The 22,090-nt window shown below is 39.4% G+C and overlaps 1 protein-coding gene across 1 annotated transcript in view; it reads right to left on the reverse strand.

Moving 5' to 3' along the window:
* Positions 1 to 22,090, reverse strand: part of LOC120568748 (solute carrier family 12 member 7-like) — a 36,863-nt gene that overhangs the window by 12,649 nt on the left and 2,124 nt on the right. The window contains 13 exon segments of the mRNA XM_039816429.1: positions 467 to 518; positions 520 to 639; positions 863 to 920; positions 1,118 to 1,216; positions 2,043 to 2,210; positions 2,389 to 2,591; positions 3,785 to 3,889; positions 3,971 to 4,095; positions 4,201 to 4,331; positions 6,082 to 6,136; positions 7,697 to 7,843; positions 12,590 to 12,715; positions 13,637 to 13,728. Of these exon segments, the coding sequence (XP_039672363.1) occupies positions 467 to 518; positions 520 to 639; positions 863 to 920; positions 1,118 to 1,216; positions 2,043 to 2,210; positions 2,389 to 2,591; positions 3,785 to 3,889; positions 3,971 to 4,095; positions 4,201 to 4,331; positions 6,082 to 6,136; positions 7,697 to 7,843; positions 12,590 to 12,715; positions 13,637 to 13,728 (1,481 nt within the window).

A 22,090-nucleotide genomic window follows, 5' to 3' on the forward strand; every position in this document is an offset into this window, starting at 1 on the left:
GCTTTGCCCGCCCAGAGAATTTGGCCCACCCATGAGAGAGAGACATCATGGCTTTCAAACGAGCAAAGTGGCAGTTGGTCAAGGCCACACCCCCACCCTCCACCTTGCCCCCCCCACCTCCCCCACTTCTCTCCTCCTCAATAGCTGAAGACACAGAAATGGCACATACTAAGGAAAGCTCATTGTGAGACTGGCTCTAGTGGCTGTAATTCTGCACCATGGCTGAATTTCGGGGAAAGAGACTTTAGATACAATATTAGGGGACCACTAATGTCTATATAAAAAGCATCCAAAGAGCACCAGGTCATGGGACCATTAAAGATAGAAGCCAAAAATGTCTTTATAAAGCAAAGCCTATTTAAGACCAAATAACAAAGTAATATAGTAATTTTGTGTTTGGGTGATGCTTTATTGTAAAAGCGCAAAGGACTGTAACAACAAAAACAAAGATCTATCTAACACTGACCTGTAGGAACGGGATGATGCCATCCCGAGCGATGGCCTGCGCAACCGCGGCGGCCAGTGAGGCTCTGCAGCCCCGCCCCACAGCAGGAGAAAAACGAGCCAATCACAATCACCCAGGGTGACGGCCAGGCCAGAATACCAATTACTGGATTCTTCTGTACTGAGTAACCAAACCTGAAACACCCACAAGCATGCATACAATATAATTTGTGTACTGTATACTTGGTATACTAGGAGTAGTGGTGTGAGCCACATTACACATTTTCATTCAACACCAATGATTCGGTCTCTAAAAACAACTGCTTAAATAAAAAACGTGTGATCACCTACTAGCTGTAAAATGTCAGCCTGCCACTATTTAATTCTCTAAAATGACGTCAATAAAAAATACACGTACTTGTCTCTCAGTACCACTCCTTCAATACAGGCTCCAAACAAGACCACACAGGAGATGTCTGAGTATGAAGTTAAGATGGAAATACTTTGTATTTACTTTGTAGTAACAAACATGATCTGTTACATTACAACACAAATAAATACAAACATAACTGGCAGCGTTGCTGCTCTCTGTCATCAACTGATATACCTCCTACATGCACATGCTGGTTTGTACTATACTGTGTAGATATCTCTATCAGAGTCTAGAGGATACAGATGAAAGACGTGGTGACAATAGCCATTATGGTTCCTATTGGGATGGACCTCTGGGCATCCCTGAGATCACCAGACCTATTAGAACCAGCCATTATACCTAAAATAAAACACACAGGATGTAAACATTAGAGTCAGTTTTGGAGGAAGTATTAAGAGCCTTTACTTATGAGAAAATACCAATAACACAGTGTGAAAATACTCAATTACAAGTCAGAGTCCTGCATTTATAGTTTTATTTAAAGGGTTATTCTTGTCATATTTGCACTAACTCATTATATCCTGACAGTACTACATGAAACGGATAATCTTTGAATAAAAGTCACCTTCAAATGCTCCTAATGGCATAAGGGAAACAACCAATCAGATTCATGGAGTCTCTAAGGCAGCGTCAATGACTTGTGGAATGCGAACAAACTGTTGAACTAGATAACGCTGATCAAATATGAATCAAGATTATTTCCCTTCGGACATGGTGCAATGTTGCAAGTGCCATTAGGAGCACCAGGAGGAGGCAGAGGAACATGATTTCTTTTCATTTTTTTATTACAAAATATCGGTCTAATGCATGGGATGGTAATGTTTCATGTTAGGTATGTCAGTTGCCTTAAATTTGATTGTGAGCAACTGCAAATTAACAATTTCCCTGAGGGGATCAATAAAGTATTCTGATATAGTGACAATTTCAGCAAATATGACAACACGTTATTTTAAATAAAAGTTACCAACTGCAGCTTTAAGTAAAAGTACAGAAGCATTAAAAGCATTAAATGTAACTCAAAAGTAAAAGTACTCATCTCGCATAACTGCTCTTTTAAGAGTTTTAATATTTAACGTATAATTTAGTTTCCTATCACAACCATTTCTTATTGTTATAATCTTAGACTCCTAACATTCTAACTCATATTTGTTGGTATTTTATCTACCTGTGACAGAGGGGAAGTATATTCCCACCAGCAGAGTGAAGTATGTGGCGATGTCATTGAAGACGTAGGGCTTATTCATGTCATTGGACGTGCCCTGGGCTTCTACTGAAGGCTGGTCTTTCTTCTCTATGAGCATACCAGCTGGACCATAGTCGCCCCACAGGTTGTCTAACAGAAAGACACAAAAGCATTATCAGCTGGATGAACAGTAGGATGCATTCTCTGCGGCAATGAATATCATGTGAACAAAGTTGATCACTCGGCCTGAAGGCGGCACAAGATGAAATAATACTGGACTTTATCGCCATGAAAGAAAGCTCAGAATCCTTCCTTTCCTCTTGCTCACCTTTGATAACTCCGCTCAGAAGCCCGGGTATGGCCCGTATCTCTGTCAGATTGTTTAAGTCAAAGTATTCATCACAGGTTGCGTTGCTGTCGCAAAAGAGGCTCCATAGGTCTGTGAACTCGGTTTTGTTTTTCACAACCGTTGTCTTTGCACAGGTTTCAAACATTTCATTCTTCAGAGATCGGTTTCCCAACAGACAGACGCTTTAAAAGAAGAGAGAAAAGTGTAGTTTAGTTGGATGGAAGCTGATGCATCTGTTGTGGTAGATGGAGCTCTGGTTCTCTGGGAAACAGATGCCTTAGAACAACTGAGAAGTATAAATGAATGAAAGGAATTTTCCATTTTTTTTTTTACAGTGGTTGATAAGTGCGTTTTGCAATAAACCTGAGCCGCTGAACCTGTGGTGCTTCTATCCGATATGATGAATGTGTTACCAATACAACCAGGAGTTTAGTAATACATTAGCTTCAAAACAGCCAGCACAACCATCTCAATTCACTGCACACACACACACACACACACACACACACACACACACACACACACACACACACACACACACACACACACACACACACACACACACACACACACACACACACACACACACACACACACACACACACACACACACACACACACACACACACACACACACACACACACACACAACATGTAGTTAGTGTTACACCTATTATAAACTAATGTGTCACATCCATACTCATAACAACCAAGGCACAGCCATGAAACCCCGCCAAAGCTATGTCATCCCATGGCTGTAGTCATAATTACAGCTACAGTCTAGCTGCAATGATACAGACATGAGCCAGAGCCAGTCACAGCTGAGAGTGTGCACCCACACGCCCTGTGGTCACAACAAGCGGCGGGCTACTCCATAACTTAATTCAATTTCAATTCAATTTTATTTATAGTATCAAATCATAACAAGCGTTATCTCAAGACACTTTACAGATAGAGTAGGTCTAGACCACACTCTGTAATTAACAAAGACCCAACAGTTCCAGTAATTCCCCCCAAGAGCAAGCATTTAGTGCGACAGTGGCGAGGAAAAACTCCCTTTTAGGAAGAAACCTCAGTGGTGAGAAAAACTTCCTTTTAGGGAGGTGGGCCCCACAGTGTCAGACTTTGTAAACCCCTGATCTAACATGTTGACATGAAACAAAATCAACCAATTAAATCAAACACACTGAGCAATGGCAAAACATGGCAATGAATACCACCAACTGAAGTGCAAGTATTTCTCGTCATCTGTCCTTTTGCAACAGTATCATGCACTGGAGGAGTTAAATGTAGCATGTTGTTGATAAGAATATTTCAGTCTTGAAAACATGACCGTGTTTAATGATAAATTATAGTTTAGCTGTTACTAACTCACTTATAGTCTGGTTGCTCGATGATCGTCTTGATGACTCCTGCATAAGTGGCCAAGATCGAGAGAAACACACAAGCCAGAAACACCAGAGCCAGTTTGTTCACATACCTGCAGAAAGAAAGGGAATACATGTGAGTCTGTGTGCGTGTATGTGTGTCATAGACTGTATAGGTGTGTGTGGATACTTACTTTACCCCTACAAACACTACCAGAGCCATCAGTAGCAGGCAGCATGTGCCATAGACACGCATATTGTTGAGCATTGCTGCATTTTCGCTTTCTTTAAACACTGTTGCTGTTGGAACAATGTACGTCTGGCAGTGAGGAGACAGCAAAAAAGAGAGTGAATGGGTCATTAATATGCAGCAGAAGTGACTACTGGCGTGGGTGACCTCTTATCTGTCAGGGTGGTAACATACCAGCAGAATCTCTATGGTGCCCAGTATGTACATGGATCCAGCAAAGGTGGTTCCAAGATAGAAACAGAGACCCACTGCTCCTCCAAACTCTGGACCCAGTGACCTGGAGATCATGTAGTATGAGCCACCGGCTTTGGAGAAATTAAATCCTAGTTAGTCAGGCTACTACCAAATTTAAAAAGATATGTTAAACTTTATTTTTCCAAAGTTTGGTAACCCTATATTTTACAGTTTAGCTTCGACTGGGGATGATGGGAGAAGCTCTGAGTTGATCAAAATGTTAATATGCTCATCAGATTCACCTTTAGTCATTACGTAATGCTCACAACAAGTAAGGGAAGTGAATGGCAATATTTTTTGCCCTTCTTATGCAACATACACACTGCCGTATGCCATGCCCCCAAGATTTGCGCTGGGCTTTGAAATTTGACAAAGCGACCAAAGTGGAATGACAACATCTGTGTCTGTCACGTGATGCCAGGGGGCCCAAAAAGATTTTTCCCATAGACTTTCATGGCAAAAGAGACTTCTGTAAATCCGTGGATACATTGTTTTGAGCATCACAGCTCCGAGAAATGACTTGTTTCACTATTAGAACTTTGATAACATTTTGAAAGTCTACAACAGACACACGACTAAATCATTTAATCCCCATTGAAGTAAGAGGAGAGCTAAACCGGAACTTGCCGGCTCTGCCCGTGAGGCCTCTAGTGCGGCATATTTATGGGCCCCATAGCGTGGAAGCAGCATCGATCATCCGGGTAATTTTTTAAGAAGAAGTTGAATTCTTTGTCTTCATGCGTTACCGAGCAACTATCATAGGAATGAACGAGGCTTCGCCTCAAACACTGTATCCCGTTCTTATTATACATCCATGCCCTATCCTCTTGATTAAGGTTGTTGGGTCCATATGAGAGAGATTGCAGACGCTACTCGGGGCTGAAAAAAAATCTTCTACAAAGCCACTAGTACATCAATCAATCAAAGATAATGCAGTACAAAAATGATGTGTAGCAAAAATGTAAATAAAACATTTATTGGGTTTAAAAGCTCATTGTTGACATTTTAAAAAAGTAGTTTGAATGTTTTGTAAAACATTTTTGTACAACATCATTGCATTATTTATGATAAAGTATCAGGTCTTTGTCAAGCTTTTTTTTTTTTTGGGGTATACTACCATTATTATGGAAAGCATAACATTCACACATAACCAAACATATGCATATGCCATTAATTACAATGGCTAATAGCTAGTGTAAGCTGGAGTCTTTTAGTCAGTGCACAGCAGATCAGCTGAACAAGGTTTACAATAATAAAATAATATTTTCTTGGGTTTAAATAGATCTGAGTCATAAAGAGGAGTTCTTCAAGGAAACTTGTAAATTGTGAATCAACAGCTGCATATAAACTGGAATTATAAAACTTATAATTAGGCTCTATTTGTGACCCCATGTCTTAGCTTGCATATATCTACATTGAGAATATTCCTTCTCAGGTTGCTGCATTTGAATACTTTCAGAGGACCGAATATCTGTAAAAGTATCCAACAATCAACAACCAAAAAAGCAAAGATTCAAATATTTTGAAAAAATAAACCTAAATTTGTGTAGCAGAAATTAAGATTTATCCAGATGTATCTTGTGACCCCCAGGTTGAGAACCCCAGCTCTATACAACTACCATATCATGTCCAGGTTAGTTTATAAATAATCAAATGAATGGATTTTTAAAATTATTTATTTTTGCAGTGTTCTGTCATGATGCAATCACAATCAATCCTTCAAATTCTGGCAGTGGTAAATAATGAAAACACTGCAGTGTCTCCCCCTCAAAGCAAACCATGATATTCAAATATTAGTAGAAAAGAACAAAAAAATTGTACCTGGGACAACTCCATTGGTTGCTATGGCACTCATTGATATGGCTGTGAGCAAGGTCTGCATAGAGAGAAAGAGGACAGACGTTACGTTATAGATGGAAGAAAAGAGAGACGTGTGCAGGCTACATTTTATTCTTTGTGCAAGAATAATCTAATCTAAATAAGCTATGTTTTACATGATATACTTTCATTTCATACTGTTTTATTCAAGCTTGCTCAAAAAGTCACACCTTTTGGCTCACTTTCAAGTGTAATATCACATGTTACTGTATAGGGCTGGGTACCATTTCAAATTCTCCCCATACAGACACCTGAGTTTAGGTACTGACACAAAAACAATCTTTTCCAAATCTTTTGTACTGTAAAATATACTGTACATTTTGTTTGTTTTACAAAACAATTATTTTTTTTATCATTTAACAAAAGAAGGCAAACTTTTTTATTGTTAAAACACAAATTAAAAGAGAGAGGGTGACATGAGAAAGACTGTTGTCATTCAAACATGGCAATAAGAACCTGTCATTCAAATTTGTAAATACAGTTATTAATCCACAGAAATCTGCAACAATCAGTCATTCCCTTGCAAGTCCAGATTCTGTTTTCTCCTAAATAGGAAAGAAAGGGGTAGAACTCTAGAGCTGAAATGGCCTTTATAAAAAATAAAAAATAAAAAAAACTCAAGGCCTCCAAATGTTTTTTAACCAAAACCGCGATCTTTTTCTAAACCTTATCAAGTAGTTTTGTTTCAATTCACAACACTAAATCACATGTTTAAAACAAAGTCATTGAGAATGCAGTGTCATGTACGGGAACGTAATTTTTCGGAGACAGGGTTGTCCGACCTTATTTCAAGTTATGTATAATAATGACCGAGGGGGTAGAGGAGAGACAGACACACTATTCAAATGTTAAATGTTGCTGTACAAAAATGTTATTTGTTTAAATAAAATATATTATCTATACAAAATTCCGGCTTGAACAGGAACTATCTGATCAAAGTAAATAAGTACAAAAGGAGATTTTCTATACGCACTAAAAATCAGGGTTTCGTTGTGCTCCAGGTTTTTGATACCCATTGCTATGAACACATTTAATTCATTAAATGTACAAGTACTGCGGTTTTAATACCCACTGGACCTAGTGAAATGCTAAACCGTCTCCTAAACAGCACCGCAAACATCATCTTTAGGCTCGGCCATCTCTTTGGTATAAAGCATGGGACAGGGTGGGTATATATCGTAGAAGGGTGTTGTGTGCTCTGTTAACATCGCATCACATGAGTGATGAGCATGTAAGTTCAAACTTTTCAAACAGTCAGCTCTCTGTTTGGCTGTGGAGCTACTACTACAGTTGTAAATAAGACAAACCTTGTGCTTGTTTTTGAGCACCCTCCTCTGAGCTCATGCATGGAGATTAATACGGTCATGAATCAAAACCATACATTCAGAGGAGGTTGTATTGACTGGCCTGCATTTTTTCTGCCATGCCGTAAATCTCAGACTAAACATCAGACATGTCATTGTTCCGTTCAGGCATTCACAGAATTAGCGCCAAAAAGGACTTGTTTGTCTTTCAATCACTGTCAGCAGAAATATGTTTAGATTTATTAATTACTCACACAGATGCAGCAAATGGAGACGATGGCGAAGGATCCCAGGATTCCTGCTGTGCCGACGATCCAGGTGAGACGCAGAAAGAGAATCACGCCCAGGATATTCTGCATGCAGGGAAGGTAAACTCCAATGAAGGTTCCCATTTGGGGGACCTGGGGATGGATAAACACAAAACAATTTTGAAGTGGGGTTGTATGAGGTACTTATCCATAGTCAGTGTATTACCTACTGTATTAGATGGTGGTCGGCACACCCCCAGTTCTGAGTCTCCCAAAAACATCGCTGTGGTAGTTTCCAATGGTGCAGTGACATGTGAGTGTCTATGACTATGAGTCGTTATAGTCCATATAAAAAAGGATGTCTGTATTTTCGGTGCCTGCTTGCTCCCTTTCCCTGCATTTCCTCTTGCAGTGATCTTGTAAAAGAGCAAAGAGATGACCCAACATTTTAGGCTCTGGGCCGCCAGGCTCTCCCAGATGATGAGGTGGAGAGTGCAGCCTGTGGTTATTTCCTCCAAGACCAAGTTGGTGAGAAAGTGTGTTCCCCAGGGGGGCTGTTTTGTGAGGGATGAAACTGTGCAAATTGGTCTGCCGTCTACCGTCAAACTGTATTTTAGACATGACTGACTGAGGTTTCTCATACTTACACACCGCACCACTTAGCTAATGTTTAGTTAGTTTGTGTTAAGTAAACTACTTTTTGATTAAAATATCTGTGTGACCTCCCTTTTTGTTTCCGGCCTTGAGCCAGGCGGTAAAAAAAAAAAAGGACTATGAACTACAATGACTATGGATAAGCACCACCTCATACAGCCCCACTTGAAAAGATCTGACCTATCCCTTGAAGGCAGTTGTAAAACAGCCTTACGTGTGTTTATCATATTCAACATTTTCAAATTTGTAAATTATTCTAAGTATTAGTCTAAAATGCAGCAAATTAAAGCTGACAAACCTAGTTTGGACTTCCATTACAGGCTATATGTAGGGGAAGAGTCTTATTTAGCACGATGGCTGGCATCAGACAATGGAACAATTCATATTTATAAACTGCTCTGTGAGAACTTTTCAAAATGTTAAAAGCCCCATCTTGAAATGTTCCAAGATAGGCCTATATAAAATTACTCCGTTTTCGAATAATAATTTGTGTCTGATATTTGTTTTTTTTTCCACATAGAAAGTTAAATCACCTGGTAAACTTACATCTATTCTTTCTCCTTAATTGAAAATCTCATGAAAATGCTAATATTGTTTATTTTAAATGTGTAACTGCTGGACACAAGATGTCTCCTACGTCACTGAAAAGTCAATTCTCAGAGTATGTGCTGTGGAGGTTGCAAATTCCCACTTTCCCACAAACTCTGTACATTGCATATTGGGCCTAATTGCATTCCAAATAAAAGGAAATCCAAAAACAGAAGAAAAAAAGAGAAGTGAAAGTTCAAATGACACTGAAATTGTACTTTACAGACATCTTGTAATAAATAAAATATTATAAATAAAGTAAAATATTGTCCATGATCCATACAACAGCTTTCGGTACAAAGTAAAATGATTGTGCTTAAACTCTTACAGTCTCACTAGCATTATCCTATGTTATAATATTTACAGTATGCATTACACTGCACACACAAGGTTCTATATACCTCTACCACTACCCTCCCCAAAAACCAAGTGTACATACCATTTTCTGAGTTACAAACACTTTGTCCTGTGCTTTCTCTTCTGCACTTAGTTGTCTGTCTGTATACTGTGAAGTGCCTGATGTTGATTTCAAGATCTCCCACATCTTCTCCCCCTCACTCTCTTTGCATAGTCTGTTTTATTCTTTTTAGTCTCACATTTCGTACTGATGAAAAAACACAGCTATCGTTCAGGGGGCGGGTTTTACTAAAACATCATCAATGCTTCTGCTAAGCTACAGCCCAAGGTCCTACTGGGTTCCACCCAAAGACAGCAAGGCTACCAAGGAAGCAAGAATTGTTGTCTTGGAGCACATTTTCTTAACAATTTACAATATGATTTAAATCCCAACTGGGAGAAGCATACTGCCACCAGTAATCAGGCTTTTTTGTGAGAATTTGGGAAACAAGTCCTCAAACCTAAATGACTGACTAGGTTGTTTGCCAATTACTCAAAAACGACAAATACTGTATGACCGTTCTATTTAAGGTTGTGAAACAGTCGCACACATGTTTTAAACATGTGGTTAACATTGTGACACAAAACTAATCGGTTAAGTTTAGTCAACAAAATTACTTGATTAGGTTTAGGAAAAGATCATTGCTTGGGTTAAAATGAAAAAGTTTGTTATGGACGTAAGCCAGTGATGTAGTTATGGCTGTGAAAAACGTGCTCCGCTTTATTGGAATTTCTTTAAAGCGCCGTACGGAGCAACGGTGCCTCTGCAAAATAGCCTCGGGAAGGAACTTGTGTTGCTGGAACGTGTACGTTCAAAAGTTGTTTTAGTTGTGCAACAGAAAACTCAGATTGGACAGATAGTCTAGCTAGCTGTCTGGATTTACCTTGCGGCGGAATTTCTGTCGGCAACGGCGCAATCCCGGAAGTGGAACGTTGTGGATATAGACTATGCACCGATTGACGAAGGAAGAGGAGCGGGTCTCATCGAAACCGAGACAGCTGAGCCGAGGACGCCCAGAGAAGGTAGGCCTTTCACCTTTAACTTTTCAGTCAGGCCGCTAAACATTCAGATCCTAGTTTTCAAATGCATGAGTACAACCAAGCTTTGTTATAATCCTAAACGTAACGACAGTAATCAAGTTCCCAGGGTTGATTATGCTGAGACACCATAGATTTACAATAAAAGAGCCAAGAATGTAAACACAAATATCACGATATTTTTGACCAAATACCTCAATATTGATACCGCAACGATATTATTGTGTTGACTATTGGTGCTTTAACAAAATATTTACACAATGAGATTTTTGATAAATAATCATCAGTAATGTGGATATAATGACTAAGTGGTAAAGGCAAATAATAGAACAGTTACAACAGTGTGGTAAGTTCAGAAAATGACATCACTTTACTGTAATGCAGCATTTAAAACCAGGAAAAGACAACACTTATGCCATATCACGATATTAGGATATCCAAAAATCTAAGACGATATCTAGTCTCATATCACGATATCGATATAATATCGAAATATTGCCCAGCTCTAAACTAAAGCCAGCATTTTATCATCATAGTCATTGTGTAATTATAATGCAATCTGCTGGTATACAAAAAAAAAAAACTGTCACTCTCCTAATATTGTCTGACTACGCTTTATATCATAAAGCTTGATGTAATACAGGGTTAAATACGACAACAAAAACAAAGAGTAAAAATAATCAGCAAAGAAAAAATAAATCAAGAAATAAATCATTTTAAAATGGTCAAAGAAAAAACAGCAGGTTTGTGTTTCCCAACCTCCATGCACACTTCAGGTGCTGGGGTTTTGTTATTTTAGTTTATTGTGTTAGTTTGGGCTGGAGATTACCGGTAGTTCAGTTATTCGTCTCTTTTGTTTGTTCTAGGAGTAGTTTACCTTTTTAAGGTAATTTAGGGGAAGACGCGGGGAGACGCGGGGAGACGCACGGAGGCACGGGGCGACACGGCCCATTGTGAGGTTGGTCCAGCGTCTTCCCATCTTTTGTTCTTTTTGGCCGCGGTCTCCAGTCTCTTTTGTTTCTCTTTGTTTGCAACTTTTGGGAATATTTTTGCATTATTTAACAAAGCTAGTTGGTTAATTGTTAACCTTGTGTCTGGCATCCTTTTTATATGTTGCATCCTCCAATCCTTTTTGAGCCTTGGTTTGTTTCGTTAAATGGAGGCCGTACATACATCATACACCTCAAATACATCACATGTTTTCCACTAGTTTCTAAGATTCTCCTGAGTGGTAATGCCAATGTCATCACATATAGTGTGTATTTGCCGAACAGCAATGGCACAGAACCCGTCTCCGAAACCCAAATATGAACCATAAAGATTACACATCTCCAGCCACTTGCAGCAGCAAGCAGTTTACTGTGTGTCTTTTGTACCATAGGCAATACAAATTCGTTAGTAATAAATCTTGCAAGATGAAAGACTTAAATAACATGGCATTCTCACAATACAGTCCATTCTTTAGAGCTGTTTATAAGATGCTTTATCTCCTCGTGATATCATCCCAAAGTTCAAAGTCTAGGGTAAACTTAACTTAAACTGTATTTGAAGCTTGATAGACTGCAAAACTGAAAAGAAGGAATTCTTTTTGCCAAAACTTATTATCATGCCTTTTTCTTAACGATTCCTGAAACAATAATTAGATAACCAATAGCGTGTGTGTGTGTGTGTGTGTGTGTGTGTGTGTGTGTGTGTGTGTGTGTGTGTGTGTAGGGGGGTTCAAATACTCAGCAGGAAGTCTAGTTTGAGTGACAGAATGCATTTATAGGTGCCAAAATGGACTACCCTGCCTTGGCACCCTCGGACTACTGCAGGGGGTACGTGAAGTTTAATGTAAATGCATAGTTCCTACCATAATGTAAGTTTGATGAACCACATTTTATATTCAATATTCCTATATTGAATGCAAGTGTTAACTGCTGTAAGCTGTTAACTGCAGCAACAAACGTAATCCTGTTCACGATTGTTTGTTCACGATTATGTTTGTTCACTGTGAGCGGGAAGCCAGTTTCGATATTAAATGACATACAGAAATCAAGAAAATAGATTTGTGGTTGAAACACAGCAGCAGCAATACAGCCAAAAACGTGGAGAATGACAATTATCCTCAGCGAACCACAAGCCCATGTTTCCCTGTTTGTTTTTCCAGGGGGTACTTTGCTAAAAAAAAATTAAAATAACTTTCAGTATCAACATTTTCACTAGCTCAAATCAGGTCCTTACCACAACAGCGACCCTCCTGACCCCATCCTCAGCCTCCTCATGCTCACGAACACCCTGGGTCAGGTTGGTGTAGTTGGCCAGCTTGTTGAGAAGAGATGATACCATAGGGTGACTTTCCATTTCCTCCTGCAGATAGACAGAGAGACATGCATAAACGAAATAAAGCAAATATATTCTGTACAACATCTGTACAGTGTTGTGTTGTTAGCACCGCAGGTGCACATAGACTTTAATACTAACGGACACGCTTTCAATCAGAACCAAGACGTATTCCATATCACATAACTCCCGTTTTAACCTCCTTACACTGGCTCCAAGTATGTATACATTTAAGATCTTATGGATTTATTTTAAGGCTCTTTATGGCTTCGCTCTTTGCTAAATTATTTACCTCTAGTACCATATAGCAGCCTGTACACAGTTTGAGCTTCTCATTCAGAGGTTTTATATGTGTTCCAGAGTCCCAGCTTAAAACTAGATGGGGGAGAGCCTTTAAAGTCAGGGCCCTGAGGCTCTGCAACCTGGTCAGAGAAATACTTTTACATTCTTTTTTTTCTCCCCTTTTTTTTTTTAACATACTTATATCAGAGCACTTATATTGATTTTACTTACATTTTAAATTTTTATTTTTTTACTTAAATTATGTTTTATTTTATTCTCTTCTATCATTACTGGAGTTGGATTTGTCTGTTTTATAATACTGATCTCATAATTTGTTGATTTGAATTCATTTGGTTTTTGAAAAGCATTATGAATGTTTTTATTATCATTGCTTTTATTATATTATCCCATTTGAAGGTTTGGAGCCAGAAACCCTCTGATCATATATCTTTATATTTAACTTTTGTGTCAGCAATTTAAAATAATATGACTTATTGATCTTATATCACAAAACATAAAGACATAATCTTCTTGTACCATAGATCACATGCAACATGAATTTGATTTAAAAATATATCAGCTTTGTGGACAATGCAGACTTTTTACATGTGAATCAAATGTTTTTGTAAGCAGTGTACATTTGGAGAAATTTCATTTTTGTCTTACCTCAAACAGGGCCATGTTCTTGCCTTCATAATAGTGTTCTCCATCATCGTCTGAGTTAAGGAATTGACTCGACTCTCTCTGACAGTCATCTCCTATGGGATACAGAGGAAAAACACCCTGTTAGATGCATACTATAGAAAGAGCAGCAAAAGAACAGAGGCAGCAGGATAACCAGGTACTGTTCTTGTGTAGTATATGTAACAGCTGTAGCAGGACTATAGGCTGTGTTGTATTTCTAGCAGTGATGATGTAGTCATAGGAAGGCCTTTTCACACTGCATATTCGTAGCCCTGGGCTAAGAGTTAACCATGCATTATTTAGCACACACACACACACACACACACACACACACACACACACACACACACACACACACACACACACACACACACACACACACACACACTTAATCTAAGTAGAGGGCTATACAATTCAAACTGCACTTACTACCTACTACTATCCCCAGCTTAAATATTCATTGGAAGATAAGAAGTTAAGAAAAACTTTATTGTCTGTCACAAGTGACAGAAATTTGTCTTTGACAGGGCAGGCTCAAATTACATAAAATGTATATAAGAACATAAAAGATACATATAGAAACAAATATGTGCAAAAATGCATAGACCGTGCAAAAAGAAGCCTGAATGGAGCTGTATGATGTGTTGTCTATGTATGAATGTTCAGTGTGGTGATGGCAGTGGGTATGAAGGATTTTTATATATATGTTTTTCTGGTATATACTGTATATATTTGACTCTGTAGCGTCGACCTGATGGCATATGACTAATGTTAACATTCAGATGATAAGATGAAGTCCTGTGATTGGCCAACAAAAACGTTATGCAAATTCCATTATTTACTTTAGTGGCCGTTTCACACTGGCACCTTCAAGCCCTGTGTTTAGTGGATTTTCAGGGAATAACCCCACAAACTCGAGGCTAACCCTGCCCCATGTGTAGCCATGATGTTTAGGCCACATCTTTTGATTTGTTGATGACCCTCCTTCTGCTGTTGCCTGGTAAAAGTAGGAAGCTAAAAGTTGAAAGACCTCTCTCCAAAAACTCCAAACAAGATGAATAAATATGTATAGTAATATCAGTCTCACAGTATAACAAAAGAAATCCAACAGCTTTTTACCTAGCTAAGGTTAGAAGGAAGTCCATTAAAGTGTATCACACAATGACCTCACTTTGTCCAAGTGGTTGATGTAATGGTTACATGCCTCTCTGGTGAGTTTGTTGGTCCAACATGTTTCGATTGCAGCAATGAGCAATGCGACCTAACTATCAAACATCTGTTATATCACAGTTTTAAAACGTAAACATTCTATGTGTCCCACTTTGTTTCCTGGGCCCTGTTTCAGAAAGCAGGTTGAACAAACATGAGTAGTCAATTTAAACACTGAAATGCTATTAAAGCACACTCAGACTACGCTAATTAGTGTTTGACGGACAAACGCACGACTAACATACAGGTTATTTAATGGACAGAAATAAAAGCAAAAATCGAGCCATCATAAAACGGACGGAACATATTTATGTCCGTACATCCGTTTTTAAATCCATCAAGAAGGACACAAATGTGGCAGATCGACTCTGAAAGACACTCAGAGTACAAAGTGTATGATGCAATGCATCATAACATAGATTACTTGTAATGGATTACAAAAAATCATTGCCAACTATTTTAATAATTTTTGATTAGTTGTTGTAACATTAGCCCTATTGCTAAATCATATCATAAAACAAATCCATAATTAATCTCTTATTACTGTTCATCTGGTTCCACAGCTGAATAAATAAGATTAATATCAGGTAGAACCATCCAACATCTGGCTACACCTGTATTAGCCAGAGTGACTGTATAGATTAAGAGCGCTTCGTACTCCAAACTATTTTTTAAGAGCCGTTTCTTCTAAAGCTTTGTGATAATAGGGTCTTATTCGGTTTACAGAGAACCAGGGGTCAAGACTAAAATTAAGGCTTTGCCCAATGTTTAGCCTTTTGCTACAGTCATCTTTTGTAAAGGCAAAGCAGCAGAGAATAACATTAAGATGTGCCTTGTAAATGGCTTCTCAATTTGGTTTCTTTTGCCTGTGGTTGTCATGCAGTGATCTCAGTTTAATAGGTTTGGTGTATCATCACACTAGATCACACTGTTGTCGGCTCATCTTTATTGCCATGAAGAACCCAAGGCCCAAACGTGGCTTCATACTCCCAACTATGTTTCAAGAGCCGTTTCTTCTAAAGCTTTGTGATAATAGGGTCTTATTTTGTTTACAGAGAATCAGGGGTCAAGACAGACAAATTAAGGCTCTGCCCACAGTTTAGCCTTTTGCTACAGTCAGCTTTGTAAAGATAAAGCAGCATACAGTAACATTAAGATGTCCCTTGTAAATGGCTTCTCTTTTGCCTGTGGTTGTCATGCAGTGGTCTCAGTTTATTAGGTTTGGTGTATCATCACACTAGATCACACTGTTGTCGGCTCATCTTTATTGCCATGAATAACCCAATGAAGAGCCGTTAAAAAGTGTTCTGTGTGGACGCACATGACACGGTGTGGATTGTAGCTAAATCTAGCATGCAACGACGCGCTGGGAAGTCCCTCAGCGGGCTCCAAGCCAGAACCTCAGTCCTTTAAACAAACTGAAAGGATCTTTATCGAAAATCTAAAATCCCTGTGTGCAGAGGTCAGGGTTTGATCTGTAACCAGCTCAGTCTGCAGCCACTTTCACCCATGACGCAAGGGAATGTATTAGACTGAACAAAGGAAATAGGGAAGTAAGACGACTTCTCTGTCTTGGTTTGCAAAGGGATGAAAATATCTCAACAGACAATATCAGATACACACCATCATGTAAGTACATTTAATCTAAAAGAAGAAGATACTGTATGTCTGATCACAGTGTCAGGAACATGGCGGTATGGCTGTTGTGATTGTCTGCATAATCTGTGAAAATTCTTTTTTAATCAAAACATGTCACGGTTGTTGTGTCCATTCAATTGTCAAGAGAATTTTAAGCAAACTTTTGAAATTGCGAATTAGGCACTGGTTTGGTACTGTAGAAAAAGTAGAGGTTACTAACTGGAAACAAAATAACTTTTCAATGCCATCCAACCTATCTACAAGAGAAAAATTGAGTGGCCTTTAGGAATTTGGATCAATTGGGCAAGTTTTAATTGTTCTTTTATGTCAGCTAGTATTGGCCATGTTTCATGCTATCCAGAGACGAGGACAAAACAATCCAAGGGAAACAGACTATTTGTATGGTTTTGTTCACAGCCAATCACCACTACAAGCGTTCTTCGATTTAATGTGCTTGTCCCACTACCGCAGTAGTAATCTATTTCCTTCACGTTCCACTTCCGGGATTGCTCCGGTGCTGGCGGAAATTCCGCCGGATGCATGTATTTTCCATTTCCTTCCGCTTTTTTTGTGTTGGAATTTTAAATTCGGTGGAAACTATTTTGCAGCAGCTCTGTTTTGAGTTTAGCACCGCCCATAATGATTGATTGGTTTAAAGAAATGCCATTAAACCATACAGCATGTTTTCCTCCCATCCCCGAATGCTATGTGGAGTAGCCAGACACTCCTTCAGCACGCTTTGGAGGAAGGTCTGGCAAAGTGAGACTACCGCAGTAGCTACAACCTATACAGTCTGCAGTGTGGTGTATTTGACAGAGTTGGCAGTTCAGCGTGACAACAGAAACATCCATTCACATGATGGATGTCATATGAAGTACTCTATTGGAATCAGTATCACTTTAAGAGTAATGGTATTGTTACTGGTATTTTTTTTTTTTTTTTTTTTTTTTTTTTTTTTAAATCATACGCACCTACCTGTGATCAACCTAAAACCCTAACCATGCACACCCTATACAATTCAGTGAGTGACTGAGTGTCAAACCAGCTTGTTGAGGCATTATACAAGTAACAACAAAACCAAACAAAATAAATAAAAGGCAGTTAGCCCACCCCTCCAACTTAACACATGGGAAACAATGCTACATAGGATTAACATTCGTTTCCACAGTATAGCTGCTAGAAGTGCCTACAATGCCCAGGGGAAAGGACATGCAGGAATGAAACATGCCCTTAGCAAACAACAATACTTTTTTAACCCAGACTTTTAGAAGTTTGTCTCATTGAGCACCTTACCTATTATAATTGGAAAGCTATCCTAGCCCTGAAAGGTGTGTGTGCTAATAGAGATGGGAGTAAGTGTCATGAGGTGTTTATAGCTCTACTGTTCAGCCATTACAACAGAGGCAGAACACTGTTTGCTACATAATTTAATACTCCATTTCACTAGGACATACGTCTCGGAGGATTTTAAACAGAGTTAACGGAATAGTTTGAGATTTTGGAAAATATGCTATCTAGCTTTTGGAGTCTGGTGGTGGTAAGAGGAGAAGATTAATACCATTTTTTGTATGTAAAGATGAAGCTACTTCAGGAAAACGGTTAGCTCTGCATAAACACAAAGCCTAGGAACACGAGGAAACAGCTAGGCAAGCTCCATGATCCGTTTACAAAATTTACCTACCAGCACCTCTAAGTCGGTTTACATTGAACAGAGCTAGGCTAGATGTTTTCCACTGTTTCCAGTCTTTGTGCTAAGATAAGATAATAATCTGCTGGCTGTAGCATTATATTTACCATCCAGACATGACACTGGTATCTCTGCCAGAGAGGATAAGCATATTTCCAGAAATTTCAGACTATTCCTTTAACAATTATATTACCCTGTCTTGATTTTACTCCTACTTCTCTCTGCTTATTATAACCTTTAATTAATTTTTTATTCATTTATCGTTATGTAGTATTTTTTCACATTTTTAAATTAATATTTGATATCAGATGATGACGTCTATCTTGAGTTAAGAAACTTTGGATGAGCATATTTAACCCAAATTTAAATCTTTGGCTTTAATTATAAAAATCTATTAATACATAAATAAAGGTTTCTTCAAGACCTGCAAAACCTAAAATGTTTGTGTTGTATGCTGCCTAAGGAGCAATACTACAAGCAGAAAATGGAACACTTTGAAACAGGACACTGGTCAGAGGATACTGCTTTGGAAAATGATGGTCCTGAGATGTTATCGCTTAAATTACATCTTGTCTTATCATCACTGTGTGTATGAGTACGCGGGTGTGTGATATTTTAAGCGCTGCACGTTCTGTGACTTCTGCCTTTCCAATGAAAGAGTAAAAGTATCCACTGTAATGAGACTAATAAAGGCTTTAATTATTAAAGGAATAGTTTGGTTTGTAGGAATTTGCCCACAGAGGGATGCTTTTTAATTTATTTTCCTAAAGGGGCACTCAGATTTTTCAAATCAAGTTCAGTTTACTGATCAAAAGAGTACTACTCAACCTGTGAAAACAGTTGTAAAATGTGTCTGTGGCTCTGGGGGAGCTCTTTAATGTCTGAGAAAATAACCCTGATGATGTCATCACCCCCAAAAGTGAGCCTTTCAGACCTGTGCAGCCCGTTCCCCATCTCTGCATGAGTCTAGAGGCTCGGTCTAATGAAACAAAGCATGCTATTGAGTTGCATTATGGGAACTGTAGGATCCAGTGCTTTTGGAGCTTAACCCATAGGGACTAAAAGCCAGGAAATATCTGCTTATGCTGCATTAAAGGGATACCGATAGTTACGTATTGTAACTCCAGATTCGATGAGTATAGGCATAGCCCTCTAGGAGCTGTTGCTATTGGGTTTATCCCTCGCGCCATGCGCAGTCGTGAAGATTCTTTCACGCCCTTGTGCCCTGCACGGGCCTCTTACGTCCGCATTTACTGTATATTACAGCTGCGAGACCAACATCACCATTTTTCTTCAGTCAATGTTGGTGAAGCAGGTGGCCTGGATCTTAGAAGGCTATGCCTATATTCATAGAATCTGGAGTTACAATCCATAACTATCGTTCTATTTCGTATAAGCTTCGTCCTCTAAGAGCTGTTGCTAATGGGTTAAGGGCGAAGCTGATTTAGTCAATGCCATCTGCGACACCAAAGTCCACAAGCAGAACATAGACTAGTTCCTCTTCCTACTCACACTGAACAGGTTTTAATGTATCAAAAACATTTATTTTGTTAAAAAAACACACCTACATGATTGGCCAGTTACCGATCGTAAGGCCAATGTCATGTGGATTTTGAAGGTGCTTCACGATAATAACAAATTAACATCACAATTAATAACTGTAAAAATGCATTCCTCACAGCCACTAAAGTGCAGGAGGATGGAGACAGCAGCAAACCAGATCTAACAGCGCATCATCTGCAGTCAAGTGCGGATAAGACCGAGTGAGTCATGGAGGACTTTGACACATCACGCAGATAAAAATGGATGAACAGGCACGGGGATGCCCAGGACGTCGGCCACGTCATACCTCTGAGGAGGGCCGCGGACGCTGATAGCGCTCTCGTGGAGTGTGCCCAGATGCCATGAGGGGGTTCCTCTCCCTCCGCGCTATAGGATTGGGTGATAGCTTCACGCAGCCAGTGAGACGGACGCTGTTTCGAAAGAGCCACACCTTGTGAGTGTTCTCTGTAGTGAACGAACAACTGCTGTGATCGTCTGACGTCTGCCGTGCATAAAACATACTGGGATAACGTGCGCACTGGACAAAGTCGGTGAGACGCTTCCTCCGCGTCGTTGTTATGAGGTGGAGTTAAAAACCCTCAAGGGAAAGAATTCTCTGTAAAGTTGCTGCGCACCCATCCCCTCTAATAGAAAGGTAGGACGGTAAGACCGACAGCGAGCATTAGTCACTCACCCTCTTAAGGCGCTGACACACCAAGCCGATAATCGGCCGTTGGACAGTCTGGCGAGGTCAGTGACTCAAGTCTGTTCAGTGTGTTCCGTGCCATCATCCGTCCGAGGGGCCGCCGGCCTTCATTTTGGCCAATTTGACATGTATAATCGGCGGGCACTGCCGGCAGTCGGAACCAAATGACCCATCTGATTGGTAGAGTGCTAACCCGGAAACAGGGAGCGGAATGAGCGTGACCAGAGTCTCTTAAAATCTGACAAAAATCTTTTAAACTGACCTTTGTCAATCTGAAATGAAGACAGATTCAGCAACTGCATGGCCTATTTCTCGTTTAAAATGTTTTCAGAAACACGTTTCGGTGAACTATTTTAGTACAACATGAGATTTTATTCTGAACAAGCCGCCATGACAGTCTGTTTTTAAATTCCGGAGAAACCAGACCCACATGACGCGTTCGTCCAATCAGCTGCCGGTTTTCATTTTTGGGCAACAATACAGATTAGCGCCGCCTGCTGTTATGGAGACGTATTACGTCTCGTCGCTTTGGGGTGTTCCAAGGCACTTTTTTGATCGGGGAGACTGATCAGCCAATCTGCCTTTTCTGCCGAGGGTCGGCCGTCTGGTCAGTGTGTCTGCAGCTTTAGCCGACGTCAAGGCGAGGAGGAGCGCCGTTTTCAGTGACAGCATCCTCAGAGAGATTTGTGCCGAGTTAAGATAAGCTAATAATCTGCTGGCCTTATATTAATATAAATATTTGGCTTTAATTATAAAAATCTATTAATACATAAATAAAAGGTTTCTTCAAGACCTGCAAAACCTAAAATGTTTGTGTTGTATGCTGCCTAAGGAGCAATACTACAAGCAGAAAGTGGAACACTTCGAAACATGACACTGGTCATAGGATACTGCTTTGGAAAATGATGGTCCTGAGATGTTATCGTTTATACAGATGACGTCATGTCTTATCATCACTGTGTGTGCGTACGCGGGTGCACGTTCTGTGACTTCTGCCTTTCCAATGAAAGAGTAAAAGTATCCACAACTTTGTATCATAATAATGTTTGTAGTACCATATGTGTGAATGAACTATGGTAAACCTCCCTCCATTTTACCAGTGCCCAGATCTCCCTACTTCACAGCAGAAAAACGCTTCCAAATCTCTGATACATAAGAAAGGTAAACCGACTGTTGCTGATGTTTTAAGTAGCATTTTGGCAAGGCTCTCCCTTCTGATAAACAATCGAGCTGATAGCCTCGAGAAAATGGTCAGCACCAACACCATTAAGATTGAAGGCCTAAAAAACAATAGACTTTGTATCTGCGGCGATGGATATCAAAACGAAAATAAACTAGTTGATTCCAGGCTGAAAATGGGAGATGGGTGGAACATGTGAGGGAAGACCTATTATATAAAATAAAAAGAATACCTATGATGAACTCAACTTTTTAGATTTGACTACCGTGAAATGACATATATATATAAATAAATTGTTGTTACTGTGGACTTGATCGTGAAACAACCATACACTTGTATTGGAGCTGTCCTTGTACTGTTTTTGTGCTCTGGCGGTGCTAAGATCCGCACAGAGTAGCTACAAAATAGTTGAAAGAAAACTCAGATTGGACAGATAGTCTAGCTAGCTGTCTCAATTTATCCTGCAGAGATCTA

This window comes from Perca fluviatilis, chromosome 11, assembly GCF_010015445.1.
Source record: "Perca fluviatilis chromosome 11, GENO_Pfluv_1.0, whole genome shotgun sequence".
NCBI classification, from domain to species: domain Eukaryota; kingdom Metazoa; phylum Chordata; class Actinopteri; order Perciformes; family Percidae; genus Perca; species Perca fluviatilis.